General features: G+C 31.6%; 1 protein-coding gene across 1 annotated transcript in view; it reads right to left on the reverse strand.

Annotated features, from left to right (window-relative positions):
• Positions 1 to 606: 606 nt before the first annotated feature.
• Positions 607 to 13,801, reverse strand: part of LOC129231578 (uncharacterized) — a 51,204-nt gene continuing 38,009 nt past the window's right edge. Inside the window, exons 9-11 of the mRNA XM_054865936.1 lie at positions 10,277 to 10,321; positions 2,307 to 2,396; positions 607 to 709 (exon numbers count right to left, since the gene is read on the reverse strand). Coding sequence (XP_054721911.1) covers positions 626 to 709; positions 2,307 to 2,396; positions 10,277 to 10,321 — 219 coding nt within the window. The 3' untranslated portion in view covers positions 607 to 625. The remainder of the gene's footprint in view (positions 710 to 2,306; positions 2,397 to 10,276; positions 10,322 to 13,801) is intronic.

Here is a 13,801-nt window from a genome sequence, read left to right on the forward strand (position 1 = left end):
AGGCACTTGATAATTAAACATTTAATGCTCATTGATTCTGGGATCATAGTAACTAACTGATGGTAAAAGCCAGCAGATAATGCAAGCATCAAAATAAATGCAAATGTACTGGTGGACAGTATGCAGTAATTAAATTTCAGGGATAATATTTGTGACTCAAGTGCTCAGAAGTGAACATAATGCTCTGAGTTTCTCAAAAAAAATTTCTACACTCTTTGACTGCAGAGTAATGCACAATTTTCTTGTGCATTTTGACATGTGATAGCAATATAAAAACCTTAATTTTAACCCTTACCAGACCGAAGTAAGAGAACCAAGACACTGGACTCCACTACATTGCACCTAACTTTCAAAAACAAATTTGGGTGCTTATATTGTATGTGGATGAGATGCATTGATTTTTCAAATTTGTAAGTACAATGCTCATAACAAAAATGATTCATATTCAACACTAGACCAAAAACACGTTAGAATTGTACCAAATTTAATTACAAGCTAATTTTATTTAAACATTTCAGATGAGCATTACTTTTTAATCTATTTTTGATTGAACAGGTACAATAAATTAATCTATTTATGCTGCATATACAGAAACATACATATTTATAATAAATTGAATCATCGTTTAAGAGATACTTACCTCAGTTTCAATCAGTTTTAATTTTCTTTTTTTTCTTCTGCTAACTTTCCGGCTCATCTCTGACGCCCGCTACAAAAATAAAAAGTAATGAAAAATACTACCCTTTGGATATTATGCTTTGATTACATCAGCAATAAAATGTATTACTAGATCTCATTATGTTTAAAGATTGATGCAAAAGAAAAGTGCCCAGTTTGTCTCATTTCAGCAACTAGATCAATGACATGAGGAATAAGAGGAAATCCTTTTATCCTCTTATTTAACATCCAGAACCACATGGGGAACTTCCTCTGTCCTGACCAGAAAAGGGACTTTGGTTTGGAAAATGTTGAAAAAGTTTTCCACCAGAACTTTTTAGTACTTCTAAAAATGAGTTTTTAGAAGCTCTCCCATAAAAATATTTCAAAATTGAAGCCCAAAAAATAAATTTGAAGAGCCTTTAATTATGACGGCAAGAGGGGGGGGGGGTACATTTTTTTAGAATTTAGCTTTATAAAAGGCAGTTTAACACTATCTTTAGCAGTGTTAGTGGGAAACCTCTGTTGAGGACTCCTTGTAACGTTCTGGTTCGAAATGAAATACAATTTATCACTCACAAAACACAATATGGACTGTATCAAAGTTATTAAACAAAATTTAATGTTGAAGCCACTACTCCTAATTATTCATACACATGAAGCCACTACTTCGCAGAAAACAACACATGAAGTCAATACTTCATTATATGCCCATCATTTTGAGAAAAAAGAACACAAGTGTCAACAACTAAACCTAAACCAAACTAAAACTAAAATTAAAAGTTAAAACAACAACTAAAACAAAACCTTTCACAGAGGTAACATTTCTTGGAGGAAGTACCGAACACTCCTTGTGTGTTACACCTAAGGCTACACACTAAGAGTTGGGGTGAGGTGGAGAAAAGTCCATGTTTTTCCATATATCATACCTGATTCAGGTAACTACTTCAGGAATAGTATAATTTCTTCTATAATTTTCATCATAACTGGATGAATTAAAATATCTTTGATTGGGGCCTAGCTGAGGTCAGTAATTTTAATTCAAAATGCATAAACAGAGTTAAAATAAGAAATAAAAAAGTTCAGCTAGCAGTAATTTGAGGGAGAGATCACAAGAGTATAAAAACAAACTGTAAGTCTTACTCCAATGAGCACATTTTGGAACAGTTGTCCTCATCATAATGGGTACTGGTTAATTTTAGGGGTTATAGTTCTAATTCTAATGGGGAGTTTAAACTGATGTCCTTAGTATAATACTAGCCATGATTTACAATAACTTGATTTAGGGCAGGAGCATAATGATTCAAACTCCAAGGTAAGGGGATTCCCATTTTTGTTTCTTTTTAAGGACATGTAGAAAGCCTGTGATCTGAAATACAATGAAATTCTCCAAGCAAATTCAGTACACATTATTAGAAATTATTTCAGTACAAATTAATGATATTTTCAATGAGTCAGTCATTAATGGCTTGTGCTGAAATGTTATATTTGTACTAAAAATTTAAAATCTGGAAGTAATAATACCTACGCTTTGAGCTACATATGACCCCCCCCCCCCCCCCCAATATGCACACTCATACATGAAATCATACATAACATGATTTTAAAAAAATCTGAAAATAATTGTCAAACTTTGGAGTTAAACTTACTACAACTTCTTTCTCTTGCTCCTCAGTCGATTTTATTTTTATTTTTCTCTCCTCGAAGAATTTGTCTACCTCTGGATTTCTGTTTTCAGCCTGAAAAAAAAAAGATTTTTTTTTTAAATACCCAAGCATTTGGAAAATTATGCTTTGTCTACAAAATGTTTTTTCTTACTAGGTCTTACCATTTTGAAATACTGATGCCAGCATAGCATCTAAAATTCTCACATGATTTGAAACTGCATTCAAAATTTCAGCATATTACAAGTACAACAGTTTTTAAATTTTTAGAATCATATCACATTCTGATTTTTAAATTATTTTTTACTTTCTACAATTGACAAATGAAAAACAAAGGAATACAGTAGAAAGTCAAAAACCCACACAGATTGGGACCTGAGGTTGTGCGGATTTTGGGAAAGGGGACGAATGGTGAGGGGTCATTTGCAAGTTTGCAACTTTAGCTTGTAATCGTTCAGTGTGATTCATGATAAAAACAGATTATTGGTGAACGATCCCTTACGGTTTGTCACTTAAGAATTGTTGAAATTCAGCTCATTAGATCGCTGATAACTTTGAATTTTTAAGATACTGAACTGGAATTTTATTATGAGTTAAGGAACCTAGTTGGTGTTTAGATAAAAAAAGTTATGAATTGATATCTTTTGTGCATGCCCAGTAAACAAATAATTGCTTAAATGTCCATACCTTATCAAATTTTCAACATTTTAATTTTAAATTTTAATATTTAATTCCTCTTGTATGCAGTCAAGTTTTATGAAGGTTTGGTAAGCTTTGAGGGAAAAGTTTTCGTGTTATGAGCGAAAAACCTCCAAATAAAATTCCTAGTTTTTAAAGAAATGCTTATATCTTCGTGAATATCAGTGATAATTTCTTGAAAGTATGTAAAATAATTGTACATAGTAAGCTAACTATTTTCTGAAATTTACAGCTTATTCTCAGCTATTTACAATGAATGATGATCAAAAAAACGTTTTTGTTTTCCTCAATTTGTTACTGATTCCCGAAAAGCGAGGGGGATATAACTTTAATTGGAAAATAACAGTTGGAGCATACTTTTTATGTCACAAAAGTTACAAAGCAATCGGTCTCTTATTTCTTGAGAAATCCTTAAAAATGGGAATTTTCGAAAGTGTCCCAATACTTTTGGTCATATAGTATAGTGTATGTTTCATATTAAAGAGTTCGTTGAAATGTGATGCTTGTTCTGCATTTTTCAATTATGTTCATATGTGTCCCAAGCTTGTTCACATGTACCTCCCCCCCCCCCCCCATAGGGGTACATGTGTACAATTGAAGACATTTCTTTTTATTCCACAAAGTAAAGAAATATGTCTTTAAAAATCTGAAAAAAAATTCCAGGGTACCAAAAAAAGACTAGTCAATCATTGGAGCACTTTTGCCCTGAGAAATTGATAGTATTTTTTGAGAAATTAAGAATTGAAAAAAAAAATTACATTTTCCCCCTTCCCCCTATACAAATACGAATAAGATGGCCAGCAACTTTAAAAAAAGCAGATTTGCACACTTGCTATTTCAAATAAAAATTTTCATGGTGGAAAAGAGGAAAAAAATAATTACAACTTAAAATATTGCAGTTGAATATTTATTTATTTATTTTTTAATACAATAATTCAAATAGTCTAAGAGTTAAAAATCAAATTGTACACATCTCTTCTTACCCAACCATCTTCCATTTTATAATTAAAAAGATTTTATTTGAAAAACTTTATGTAGACTCAATGTATTAATGCAAGAAAGCATTAATACATTTCTCAAGAGGCACTTGCTTAGTTCATTATGAACTAATTTCCATTGCATTGTCATGTTGTTTATCAACATTCATTTCAAGAGCAGAAATTCCAAAAATCAATGTTACATCAAGTTTAAAAAAAGAAAAAAAAAACACTTCTAATTAAATAAATGTTGACTTAAAATATGTTATGCTTAAAATATGTTGACTTAAAGTAGTATAAATTAAAATTATTTCCAGCTTTCAAAATAATGGAAATATTTTATCACGTTGACTATTCTAGGACCCCAAATACGAGTTATCTTGTACTTGTTTACTTGCCATTGTTGTGCAGCTACAATTAAACTTGAAATGTATCAGTGCTAATATCTATAGATGGCTTCTGGGGAAAGAATAAAAAATCAACACTGCCTTGCACAAACAGAAAAATTATTAAAATACTAAGAAAGAATATGATTATAAAAATCAATTCAAATTCAAGAAATAAAATAACATTTTACTGTTTGTGGAACTTCGTAAAACAATCTTCCACACAAAGGCTTTTCTTTACAGGTTGGACAGAAATATTGCGTTTCTCACTGTTTTTTTCTTGGGAAGATATACAACTTGACTTCGTCGGCACTTCTTTTTTGGTAGGTGGTTTAATTTCTTATGTTTTTTATGATAACTATGCACTAGAATTAGAATTTTTAACAATATAATTTGATTAATTCAAATTGTCATTTAAGAAAACTTTTCTGAAAATTGCAGTGGCAGTCAACATGCTGAGGATGCAACAGGATTGAAACCTTAAGCATGACATGTAATTATCAAAAAACTACATACTTGATTTTGGCATGTTGCTGAAACATAAGATCCTGTTATATGACGTAGAAATTAAGAAAACTCTGGTAAAATATTCGAGTTCTTAGTCAAAAAATCGAGAAAATTACATTAATCTTTGAGATTAAGTAAAAAAATTTTAGACTAAACATTATTAGTTAAAAAATAAACTTCTTGTGATACAAGTGCCTAATTCATCCAAACTTGCACTCCCCCCTTCCCATTTTTCTGCATTTTTCTGGATGGCTTAAAAAGAAATAAGGAATGGAAAATTAAAGTTTTAAAAATAACGTAAATACTCCCGTATAAGTTGATCTTGCATATAAGTTGACCCCATAATTTTAGAAGGAAAATCAGGGGGAAATCGAAAACCAGCACATAAGTCGAGCCCCTACGTTTTGAAAAAAAATCGGGAACGTTTTGCCGCTAATTTTGAATGGTAAACGTCATAAAAAGGAGGAAAAAGAAATGTAATGGACATTTTTATGTTAAAAAATGTCCGATTATTCTTTCTCACAAAAAGGATTCACTTCTTCGATCACGATTTTTGTATAGGATTCGATTTTGCTGTTACGATTTTTGTTACTTGTTGCTTTTATTTTGAGCAAATATCAATAAAATTCTGCACTGTAGCCATATTATATTATTTTTAAAAAGATGAGTATTAGTTTGCAACTATTGGGAAAATTCGCGAATACGGCAATTTCCGCACTTTTCACGTAGTCGGCAGTTTTCTGTAATTATTTAGTGAAAAAATTATAGCAGAATGTGTTAGTATTTACATCTATAGCATCAGCTTTAAAAGCTTGGTCTAAAATCGGGAAAATATTCACATTTTCGTCCAAAAATTATTCGAGAAAATTTTCGGAAGTTCTGCCCCGCATATAAGTTAACCCCAAGTCAGTCCTGATAAACATAAAATTATCCTAAATATATTATAAGTAATTTATTATATGTATCTCATAATTTACAAACAACTATAATCACGTAAACGTAAACTTACTGGGAATGTTCGCGGTGTAATGATAACCTAGCGAATTCACTTTATTAAGCAATCTCGCGATAAAACAACTTCTGGTATGAATGAAAACAAACTGGGAATTTCTCCTTTTGCTGATCGGAAGATAAGATGGCGTCATGATTGTTCTATCATATTCCATGAAGTTCTCGAATGATTTGCACACATCTCTTTCAGCATGTGGCAGTCATGTGACGACACAGTTATGCTAATCAGGTACGCAGTATTTATAGAGACTTCAGCTGTTGAATCTCTCTCTCTCTCTTTCACGTGTTTAGTTTTCGTTTGCCTGCTGTTAGATTACAGTAGGGGCTTTTGATTCTCTGGCATTATCAAGCCATCGAGTTCCTCGTTTATATTTTCAGAATGTATTAATTGAAACTTAGTTTTTGATTGTCGATAGATATGATATGATTGAATCATCAAGTATAATACGAACTTAGTATTCGTTGCATATCTTGGACTGATGTTAGTATCTAGGAATGCAGATCATGGAATCCGTTTTGATATGAAGTTCGTTAATAGTAAAATGGAATTAGTAACTAGAAATAAGATAGAATTTAGAAATGTTTTAAATGAAGTTTAATTTTGAATATGGCTTTGAGTTAGTAACTTTTTCTTTGATTATATATTTACAATTGTTATTCGTTAAAAAACTTGTTATTGTTTATAATAGGACTTTTTCATCACTTAATGCTTACGTGGTTAAAATGCTTACGTATGTTAACACCTTCATCCACTAGAGGGCACCGTTTTTCATAGAGTTAGCTCCGTTTTTGATTCGAACGTAGGCAGCAAACAGCTGTTGAGTTGATTCCTCCTGACTAATCTGTTTGTTTACAGTACTTTCTGAACGTGATTTAGCTATTATATTCTTGTAATAGCCTTTTTGCGCTTTATTGTGATAATTAACATAAGATACATTTTGTCAAGAGAAATAATGTCAAGGGCAAAGTTATTAGTTAAAATTGGCAAAAGCATACTTCACAAGAATGAAGATAATGATGAAAATATTCCGTGTCATGCTAGCCAACAAAGTCGTGAATTTGGGAATTCATCAAATTGTCCAAAAGGTAAGTCAACTAAGTTGTATTTTTTGTACATTACTTGAAAAAGTTAAATAATATTTTAAAAACAATGTATATAATAGATTGCAGGGACTGAAGGTAATATTTCCTATTAGATTATTAATGCAATAGAATAGAATTTAGAATAGAATATAATTTGGAATATAATAGAATAGAATTTAGAATAGAATATAATTTGGAATATAATAGAATAGAATTTAGAATAGAATTTAGAAAAGAATTTAGAATAGAATATAAATGAATTTAGAATAGAATAGAATTTTAAAAAGAATTTAAAATGGAATAGAATTTAGAATAGAATAGAATGGAATGGAATAGGATTTAGAATAGAATAGAACAGAATTTGGAATAGAATTTAGAATAGATTTAATTAGAATAGATCAACTACTGTATATTGCTCTAAAACAATGAAAGCAAACTGACATAAAGCGCTTGATATATAAAAAGTATTTGTATATGTTGAAGAAAAAATTGAAGTATCTACATTTTTGCGTGAACTCATAAATCTATTTTGGTGCCAAACCTCAGAGGGGTTTCACTCGATTCAAACTCGCCCCCCCCCCCCCCAATACTAATGCTTCTGCGTTTTATAGAGTAACTATAATATTTAAAACATTCGAATTTTTTTCTTCTTCCTTTTTCTTTTTTTTTTCTGTTTGCTCCAGGTAACTTCCGGGGCTGACCGCCCCCCCCCCCCCGCCCCCCGTAATCAGGCTACTGCACAAGGTTTTTAGTTTCATATTATCTTATAGTTTGGCGGTTGGCAAGAACACAGTAAGCCTACCTACTGCTCTATCAAATTTATATGGTGCATCAATAACTATTTATAAAACTACGAAACAATAAATAAACAGTGACATATTTTTGTTTTTCTTTTCAGAAAATGAGGAATTTTCTATACCTGATGAGAATATTGCTGTTGCTGACTCAAGTGATTATAATGTACACAATAGTGAAGAATTAGAAAAGACAGACTCATCTGATGAACATATCAAGATAAGTCCTACCAAGAAAGCAAGAAAGGTTTGTGAATGTCTTGATATTTTCGATATTCAACATGAGGTATGTGAAAATTTTATTACCAATAGAAAAGTAGACATATCACCTTCTCCTGAACAATTTGAAGATTTGACTGAAATGCCCTGCTCTAAAAAAACATCCAGGAGCTACGGCTAGGCAGAAAGGAGAAGCTTATGTTTCCCAGACAGGCAAATTAGTACCAGCAAAATCAGTATGTACAGGTACTGTGTGCCATGTTAAGTGTCGTTTACAGTGTTCCTCTAAATTCAGTATTGACGACAGGACTTCCATACTAACTGAATTCAATAAACTGGATGTGAATGCTAAAAATTGTACACTTTTTAATAGTACTGAAATTAATAGCATTAAAAGACAGAGCACAAGTGCTAGGAAAAGTACGGCAGTTTCATACAAATATTATGTCACTTTCAACTGTCAAACTATAAATATTTGCAAGACAGCTATGTGCTCTTTGTATGGTATTGGGAGAAAAAAGCTTGATATCATAAAAAACAGTATTTCAAATGGGTTGTCAGCACCACTACCAGATAAAAGGGGCCATCACAGTTCAAGAGCACACGAAGTGGAAAATGATGTGAAAGCATATGTAATGGAGCATATAAACAGTTTCCCAGCAGAAAGTTCACATTATTCCAGGTGCAGCAATCCACACAGAAAATACCTTTCTCCTCTTAGTATCTCACAAATGTATGCCTTATATATTGAACGCTGTAATAAACTCACCAACGAGAAACCTTTTTTGTCAGAGTGGACATACAGAAGTATTTTTAATAGCGAATTTAACTTGTCCTTTTCACAACCAAGAAGCGATACATGTAGCACATGTGATTCTGGGAATAATGACGAAGAACATGAAGAGAATTTCAAAGCTGCTTTTGAGTCAATCAAATTTGATAGGGAATATGCAAAAAGTAATAATGGTACTGCTTTCATTACTGATGACTTACAACAGACTATGCCGTTGCCAAAATTAACAACATCAAAAGCCTTTTACTTGCATCAGATGTGGTTCTACAATCTAGGAATACATACAATTTATAAAAATGTAGCCAAAGCCACATTTTGTACATGGACTGAAGACGTTGCCCATGGAGGAAGCTCAGAAGTCTGTAGTTCAATTTTAACGGCAATAGAAACAGATGATGAGCTGTAAACAAAAGATGGTTTAATAGTATGGAGTGACTCTTCTGCTGGTCAGAAAAAAAACTTTGCAATGATCTGCCTCTATCAATTCCTTATATTGAAAGGTTATTTCAAATCAATTGACCACAAATTTCCAGAAGTGGAACATACATATCTAGATTCAGATCCGGATTTTGGAAGAATTGAGAAGGCTTTTAGAAAACACGAAACGATATATGTACCAGACCAGTATCGGGATATCGTCCGGAGTGTATCTTGAAAAAACAAAGTGATTGATATAACAAACCATTTCCGCCATACTGAAATGCTTGCAACAATGTTAAATTTGACAAACAATATAAAAAATTGTCTACAGGAGAAAGTTAGGTATAGGGATGGGATCAGATGGATTCGGGTTGAAGAATATGGATCTTATCTATATAAGGAAATTATGATCAATCTTTGCCATTTAAAAGAGTAGATATAATACGAAACAAAAAAATAGCAGGTTCACTAAATACTAGTATTCGTCTTCCTAGAAAAACGGGTAAAACAGGAACAAAATCTTAAAGAGCAACAAAGGAAAAAGCTCAAAATCTTAAAGAGCAACAAAAGTTTGTTCCAGAGGAACATCAATGGTTTTACAGCACTGTTATAAATGGAAATGATATGTAAATGACAGTAAAGCTTATAAAAAAGTTCGTTTACTTTATTTGGTTATTAAATATAGAATATTGCGATGTTTTCTTAAATTTATAATTCAAAAAATGTGATTCAGATAGATGTTAGTGTATTTTATTACCATCATCCATTGACATGGTATGAAAAGTTTGATCCGACATGTAGTGGATGAAGGTGTTAACTAAATAAAAGTGATAAAAAAAACTCATTAATTGATGGTTTTCACAGCTGATCATTTTATAATAGATATTTCAAACAAAAAACTAACTTTTGCTACCAAAAGAGAAACATTTGATCCATTGCATAAAATATATAAGCCTCTGAACTTTGACTGTGTTTTTTTCAAAACAAATGATGTCAGTTAACACCTTTATCCACTGAGCCCTTCAATTTTAAGGACTACATAGAAAATCCAAAGAGTTCCAAGTACCTTAGCAATTGAAATTTCACAGGATCCAGGGAGTTCATGTGCACCCTGCAAAACACATATATTATAGCAATTTTTCATTTGTATATTACAATTTGACAAGGCAAAGAATATTGAATATTAAAAAAATATGCAATGAAACAATGTAATGAAAATGAGAAATGATTTCTGAAATTTTCAATAGATTAGATCTGATTAATTGTAATCAGTTTTAAAATTTCAGTTTGAGCAGATTTTTTTCCGCTTTTAACCTGCAAGACCTTTATTTTGGCAACCGTTAGTCCTAGGTGTATACTTCCAATTGCAAAAATGTTTAAAATCAGATGTAGAGTTAGGATATTGAAAGTTTGAAGCAAAAATTAAAATGAGTCAAACACTATAAAATTTAACTTTTTATACGGACCCTAGGCCCTGTAACTAATATTTAGAGAAATAATCTCCACTGAAAACTATTACTACCACAAAAACCTGGACATTTGGGCAAAAAAAAAACACTCAAGGACATACTCCAGTTCAAAGTTTTAAGGGACCATTAAGATGATGAGATTGGAACTTAGTGCCCTTTCAGAAGAATGACAGGTCATCAAAGTAAGAAAAACAAGGTATTTATGTTTTTCATTGCCAGTTAAAAATAAATGCAAATGTTACGCCGTGATATGCAAAAACACACGACGAAACCTCTAACAATTTGAAAAACTGCACTCTGTCATGCTATACACGCATATAATTTTAAACACTTGTTAACCGCTATATTTGCAACCAAAAGGTGTTATTCATCGCGAGTGAAAATTGGTGTAAGTCGCAAAATTCTGCTTTTTATATCTCGGTGAATATTGGTCGCACTAATTTCAAGCTTTTTGTGTAGGATTTATTTTTCAATGAAGATTATTTCTCTTAACATAAGTTAGGGGATCTGGGGCCTGTATCAAAAGTTAAATTTTGTATTTTTTGACTTATTTGTATTTCAAACTTTCAATATCTTAACTCTGCATCTGATTTTGAACATTTTTGCAATTGGAAGTATACATCTAGATTTAACAACTTCGAAAATAAAGGTCTTGCAGGTTAAAATGAAACACCCTGTAAGTATACATACATATATATATATATATATATATATATATATATATATATATATATATATATATATATATATATATATTTCATACACTGTGGTCTTTCCATAGGGTATATGTCATTTTCAATCAAACATTTTTTAGACACATAGCATATACCCTCAAGCTTCAAACATTTTTATATTATGACACATTATGTTCATGATCACATACACATACTGTGTGTTATGGATTACTGGGAGTATACCCTCAGAAAAATTGATAGGAACATTACTGTGTGTGTGTGTGTCTATATCTATATATATATATATATATATATATATATATATATATATATATATATATATAAGGGTTGCCCAAATAAAAAGTGGACACGTTGAATAAAAATAATACTATCAATGTAAATCAAAGGAAATCGCCATGGGAGTTGAAACACAGGTCCCAGCATTGCAGCAGCAGGTCCATGCCCTTGCTGTAGAAAGATCGATGTTGAATCCTGAGGAAATCCTGCAAAGCTTCTTTCCTTTCATCGTCCAAATGGAAGTGTTTCCCCTCTAATACTCTCTTAGTCCTAAGATGTGGAAGTCACACGGTGACAAGTCAAGACTGGGGGGGGGGTGCTCCAAAACTTCCCAAAAGAAGTTTAGGGTACCTCTGTTAGGGTATTTGTTTAGGGTATTGTACTGCAGATGTTTGTGGATGATAGTGTGAACCGTTCCTTTAGTCAGGTTGAGTTTGTCACTGATTTCACAGGTCTTAATCTTTCGATTAGCTTGGATCACTTCATCAACAAAGGCAATGGAAGCATTGGTAATCGCAATGTTTGCCTAGCCTGGTCTCGGTAGATCCGATGTCGTTTGCCGCCCCTCTCGAAAACTGTTACACCGCTTCTTTACAGCAGTACGAATTAAACAGTGGTTGCCATATACTGCTACCATTAGCCGATAGATGTCTGCATTACGCTCACCTTCTGCAACCAAAAACCGTACTACCGTGCATCGTTCCAATCTGGACGTATCAATGAATAGCACGAATTTCCTTTTGTACAATTTCCTCCACTGCAAACAGGTTTCACTGCTGAACAGCATCTGAGATGCATACCTCATACCACTCTTTATATACTTGTGCAGTGGCGCTATAATCGAATCATTCATTCTGACGTTATTGCATTTATCCAATTTTCATTTGGGTAACCCTTTATATATATATATATATATATATATATATATATATATATATATATATATATATATATATATATATATTATACAAGCAAAATAGCTAGTTTTAAACAATTTCAAAGAATAATCATGACTTAATTGTACATGTTACTCAGAAAAGAAATGATTGAATGAAATTGATAAAATTGATACCTTATCTTCATATAGAGTACTTTTAGTTCAACCATTACAGATTTGGCACACGATTTAAAAACTTCAAATTTATGAACTAAACTCTCACAATTTTATGATCACTTACTAGAACCCCTACCCTCTTTTTTTTTTAACAAAGCTATTGGACTTCACAAAATCTTGACTGTATGGATATTTTTCATGGTCCACAAGATTTTATAAAATTAAGTGTCAACTGTATTAATACTATGAACAACTAGCAAATTCAGAATTTACCTTCTGAGGGAGGTTTTTCTGTCATAGCAGTCCTGACATGAAGAAAAATATTCAATAAGTAACGAGTGAGTAAATTTTAAAATCTGTCATTCATGCTGCCATGAATGATGCCTCTCCCCCACTCCTTTCTTACTTCCTTGTACTCCTTTTTTACTTCTTAGAACAAAGGTATTTATTTATAATTGAAACTTCGAATAGCGACAACAATATGATTGGACTACTTTTGCTTGGGCAACCCTATCTGTAATATTTTCACCTACATTGTTTCGTATAGCTTATGTGGAAACTTGATGAGAGTAAGTTTCTCATTTTTGGGCACCTTTTCGCCCCTGGCAACCCTGACTAGTTCACATGCAATACCTAAGCAATCTTATTTAATTGTTTTCTTTAATTTTTGCTGTTCACAAATAGATTTATTTTAGCTATTAAACTTACTTCATTAACTGTTAATACTATTACAGTAGCAGAAATATCCATATGTATCAAAAATGTAGTATGTATAGTAAATTTTATTTCAAGTTTTCAAGAAGAAATATTCATATTTTCCTTTTTTAAAGCAATGAAAAGTATGTTTTAATGTTTTTGTCTGAAAACAAATCATCTCCAGTTTTTAATTAATTTCTTAAATTAAACAAGAGTGTTATGCTCCCATTGAAGTGTGGAAAGCATAAAAATAATTATTAGAATTTAATCAATAAAACATTTATAAACTAAATCAAACTCTGAGCACAAAGCACTTTGATTTCCCATACAGACACATATGTGATTATAATGTTGAAATTAGAAAGTACAATAATAATAGAAAAGCCTGAATGATAATAAAA

This window comes from Uloborus diversus, chromosome 10, assembly GCF_026930045.1.
Source record: "Uloborus diversus isolate 005 chromosome 10, Udiv.v.3.1, whole genome shotgun sequence".
Classification (NCBI taxonomy): Eukaryota; Metazoa; Arthropoda; class Arachnida; order Araneae; family Uloboridae; genus Uloborus; species Uloborus diversus.